This window comes from Adiantum capillus-veneris, chromosome 6, assembly GCF_014529385.1.
Source record: "Adiantum capillus-veneris isolate H3 chromosome 6, ASM1452938v2, whole genome shotgun sequence".
NCBI lineage: Eukaryota > Viridiplantae > Streptophyta > Polypodiopsida > Polypodiales > Pteridaceae > Adiantum > Adiantum capillus-veneris.
In genome coordinates this window covers 136,828,716-136,833,607 of record NC_140936.1, presented here as the reverse complement: position 1 = coordinate 136,833,607, position 4,892 = coordinate 136,828,716, and the positions used below count along the sequence as shown (strand labels likewise).

Here is a 4,892-nt window from a genome sequence, read left to right as displayed (position 1 = left end):
GAATGCTCTTGTAGTGTTACAATCACAAAGCATCAAACATAACTAAACCTATTTCTTTATGACATTATAGACACAACTATGAAAACGTAAACAAAAAAAATAGGCTTCCACATTGTGGCCAAAAAATTGATCAAAGTGTAAAAATTTGTCCGTGAATCAGCATGGCAAGATTTTTATTAATAGGCCATAATTGTAAATATGTACAACATCCATGTCTTACAAGCATTAGAGGACCTTTTGAATGATAAATACCACTTATGTAGCACCTAAACACTTACTAAGAGGAATTTTAGGGTGGTTTATGGCCAATTTTATAAAAGATGGGCAAAAACAACACTCATTGTTTGGCACGGTTTAGGGTGGAAAATAGATATCATACACAATTCTCGAGTTGGAATCCATAGCCCAAAAAAAATCCGAGATTTTTCAGCTCATAAGCTTTCTTTGTGGATAACAAACACTCAAAAACCTCATTAGCATCTCTTGCAATAATTCTAGGAAATCTCTTGGTTAAAAGGACATGAAAGTGTCCAAGGACATAAAGGTGTCTTATCACAAACCTAGTGTTAATAGGTGTCCAAAGGTCTAGAAACCAAAGTCTGACTCCCTCTTGAAATCATTACACCATCAATTCATGTAGCATCCAACTCCCTCATTACACCATCAATTCAAGTGGTGACAAGTTGACTCTTTTATTTGTGTCATCTGTTCTACATTCAGGCACATGTAATTTCTATGGTACTTTGATCTCTTCTAAAATCATATATTTTTATTGATATCTTGAGGTTCAAGCATTGTAAGCTTGTAGAGAACGATCTATTTATTATCATGATAAGAGCTGACTAGCTTACAAAGGAGAAACTTATCACCTCAAGAAATAGACGTTATTTGTCGCGACTCCTATGATCGAGAGGTGTGAAACATAATTGCATATCAAAAGTTAACTAAGAAACTAAAATGAGTGTTTCATTACAACAAATTTGAAAAGCCAAAAAATTGCGTAGAAATTGTGCTATACGTAGAGACCCAAACAACTTGTATACACCCTTGTGACTTAGTTTTGGGGCATTTATAAGAGCTAAGCCTCAACAGTGTAACAAAGCAATTAAAACTATGCTGAGATGTAAAGAATTCTAGGCTTTTATATTTGAGGAGCATATATTTGACTCAATCTGACGTTGCTAACTTCAATGTCAACAAGATGTATGAAATCCTGTGGACAATTAGCTGAAAACGAGTCTAAAAGATAATTCCAGCTTTTTACAATTAAGATTTCTGACCATTATAGGTCTTTTAGGAATCGAAGGACATGCTTGCAAGGGGCTTCAAAAATTTGTCGCTTTGGAAACATTTGGTATGAATGAAAGAGTTCAAAGCCATGAGAACACTATAAGAAAACAAGCATTTATCCCATCCCGATTGAAGTTTTTTCAATCGAAGGTTTTTGCATAAGGCAAATAGTATTGAGCTACAACATTCTTTAAAGAATAGGGTAAGGGAGCCAGTTTAGAGGCGTTTCGTGGAAACGTGATATTTTTGGACGATTTTACAAATCTTGTCATTTTTTTTAATATTTACGTATTGCACGAGATTCCTCATGAAAAGGCGAGTCAAATGATACCAAAATCACTATTTTTTGGATTTTATTTGAATGCTCCATTTTAAAAATCAGTTTTTGAGACTTTTTGAAGCATTGAAGACATTGAAGACCCAATAATGGTACACTTTTCAGTAAATCACAACATGACACATAAGAAAGTTTCGATGAATAGGTCAAATTTATTGCCTCTAAATTAGGGGTGGATATGTGTCTAACCTGGGGGTCAAAAATTTTCGTCTCTAAACTAGCTGCCTTACCCCACCAAGAAGGAAACTTTCCACGTTGCAAAAAAATTAAACACCAAATTTCAAAATGGTAGAAGAAAGCAAGCTTCGTTTACACATGGAGAAAGTCAAAAGTGAAGAGCTTGCTGCGTGTGAAAAAAAAAATTTTAAGCTTGTTACGTAAATGGACACTGTTTGGTACCTCTCAGCATAAAATGAAGTTTTTTTTTTCTTTTCTTTTTTTAAAAAACACCGCAAAAGCACACAAAGAAAAGGGGAAAATTGTCGATTCTCCACATACAGACAGGTTGACAAAATTTACAAAAAGTTTTGAAAGAAGAAAAAATTACACAGCTAGTAGGAGTTTTTGAACATCAACTGGAAATTTTGGAAAAGAAACGTAGAGCAGAACCAACCTCTGACTCTGCGTTCAATTAAAAAAAGGCAAATGAAACACCAGAAATGTCGCTAGCAGGTGTGATGCTAGCACGTGCGTATGCCATGCATCGCACAGAAAAATCATTTTTATGTTGCACGACTGAGAAAGAGGACACCAGCAAGGCGTTGTTGTGGTGGATAGCGGATGGCGCTCAATCGAGTTATTTAACGTCCGCAGTTCGAATCTTTCAGTAGTGAAAGTTTTAGTCTGGCTTGCAGACTAAAACTGGATATTTGAAGACCCCTCCAGAGTCCAGTGAATACCCTCGCGGGACGGCGGGCAACGCTGAGAGTGCAAGCGTTTTAGGCCAGGATTGTAGGTTTGGATGTCCCTGACACCGTCCAACTTCTTCAGGCGTCGACAGCGGCGCTCAAGCCCCTGCAGCTCGCCTGAGTTTGCAATCTCCTCCAAGCTAAAGCAATTAGACACCGTGAGAGACTTCAAGTTCATAGGAGGGCAGAGACACCCCAAATCTATTCTCACTGCATTACTGCCTTCCACGATGAGGTTTTCAATAAGCAGGGTGCTGAGGCCTTCCCACTGCTCACTTGTGGACTGCAACTTGTCATTAAAGAATAGTCGCAGCGTGCGGAGATTGGGCGGCGCAGACGAGGCAACAACAGCAGCTGCATCTACAGGTGAGCCTATAGCTAGTTCCCTCAGATGTACACAGTTTCTCAAACTCGGGAAGCTCCGCATGCGGTCACAGCGAATGATACTGAGATGCTTGAGAGTACCACTGACATATTGGCCCCCCACCTCTTCCATTGAGCTATTCCAACCCAGCTTCAAGTAGTCTAAGCGGGTGAGCCCACTGAGATCAGGCATTTTCCTCAGAGCCTTACAATAACGAATATCTACATGCTTGAGAGTGGGACTCAAACATCCCACCTCCTCTAGCGAATCAATATCAAACAGCACCAACTTGTCTAAGCGGGTGAGCCCACTGAGATCAGGCATTTTCCTCAGAGCCTTACAACTACTGATATTTACATCCTTGAGAGTGGGACTCAAACATCCCACCACCTCCTCTAGCGAATCAATATCAGACAGCACCAAGTACTCTAAGCGGGTGAGCCCACTGAGATCAGGCATTTTCCTCAGAGCCTGACAATGATAAATTCGTACCTCCTTGAGAGTGGGACTTAATAACCCCAACTCTTCCATTTTTCCATTATCATCCAACACCAACTCTTCTAAGCAAGTCAGCCTTCTGAGGTCGGGCAGTTTTTTCAGACCTCCACACTGTTCAACATGCAGAGCCTTCAGCTGAGGCTCTGCACTACCTTCAGCTGAGAAACTCAAACCATCCAGATCCTCCAGGCATCCGCACTCTCCAACCGACAGGTGTTGAAGGCTCTTCAGAGAATCCAGCCCTTGGATTCTTTCAAGATCATGGCACTCTTCAAGGTGCAGCACTTGTAGCTGGAATAGGGCATTCAGATTAAGGACCCTCAGGGATGATGTATACAAGTGCCGAACACCTGGGATGCAATCACAAGGTGTGCCTGCAGCCCTTATGTTCGATAAGCACACTGTGACGCCCTCGTTCGGGGCGTCGCGGAAACGGGGCCGCGCCGGCTCACCTGCGATGCAAACGGGACCTGCAGGCAAGCAAACGCACGTACAAGAACTCAACTTGAAAACTGAACGCAAGAGGGACACGAGAATGAGGGACGCGAACGCATGATCAATTTCATAAGAAAGTGCCGAATACAAGGGACGCAAGTAATCACTTGAAAACGGGGCTGGAAAGTTGGGGGAAGTGGCACATACTTCCCTTATATACACCCCCGGGTTGAGAGAGCTTGACGCCCACGTCAAGCCGGGGTTTTGAGGAGTGTCGATACAAAAATTGATGCCGAGGTTTTGGGGCGGATATTTACAAGGAGGAGAGTTAGATGTTGCCACCAAATTGTCTAGCTACCTAGGGTGATGCTAGTTACAAAGTGGGAGGGAGGACTACGCTATGTGGTTATCATTTAGTGGGTTGTCCTCCTCTTCAGTTGGCATGTTGTAGAAGCGCAGCACAAGGGGTCTCCCAAGTCGGAGCATGATTTCTTCAGGTACCCAAGTGCATTCCGTCATCGGGCGATTTCGCCATTTGACATAAAATAGTTGTCCCCGGCGCCCGAAGCGCGACTTTAGGATGGCCTCCGGCTCATTTGGCGGGCCATCCTTTACATATTCGGGGAGGCTTCTTCCATAGGTGTGATCCGGCACGAACCTTTTGAGTAGACTTACATGGAAGGCGTTGTGGATGTTGATGTGTGATGGGAGGTCCAGCTTGTAGGTGATGTCGTTGTATGACTTCAGCACTTTGTATGGCCCATAGTAGCGGTGGTTGAATTTGGGGGAGAGGCCTGGAGGGAGGGTGATATTCTGTGAGCTGACGAGGACTAAGTCACCTTCTTGGAGGAGTTCGGCAGGCCGGCGCTTTTGGTTGGCGTATTTGGCGATGCGTAGCTTGCTTTGCTCGAGACTTTGCTTGGCCTTTTGCATGCGGGTTTGCCATTGTTGCAAAAATTCTTCACATTCCAGATCCTGGGCATGCACGTCGCCGGTTGCCAGTGCCAGGGGTGTGATTACTTCTTTACCTGTGGAGAGCTCGAAGGGGGTGTAGCCCGTG

General features: G+C 43.1%; 1 protein-coding gene across 1 annotated transcript; it reads right to left on the bottom strand.

The window, feature by feature from the left end:
* Positions 1-749: 749 nt before the first annotated feature.
* On the bottom strand, positions 750-3,797 carry LOC147456343 (uncharacterized). Its single transcript, XM_086514865.1, has one exon. It carries the CDS (start codon positions 3,428-3,430, stop codon positions 2,483-2,485), a length of 948 nt encoding a protein of 315 aa, XP_086370991.1. The 5' UTR covers positions 3,431-3,797; the 3' UTR covers positions 750-2,482.
* Between the last annotated feature and the right edge of the window lie 1,095 nt (positions 3,798-4,892).

Coding starts and splice junctions, on each gene's coding strand:
- LOC147456343 (XM_086514865.1), bottom strand. CDS start 3,430: ATGGAAGAGTTGGGGTTATTAAGTCCCACTCTCAAGGAGGTACGAATT.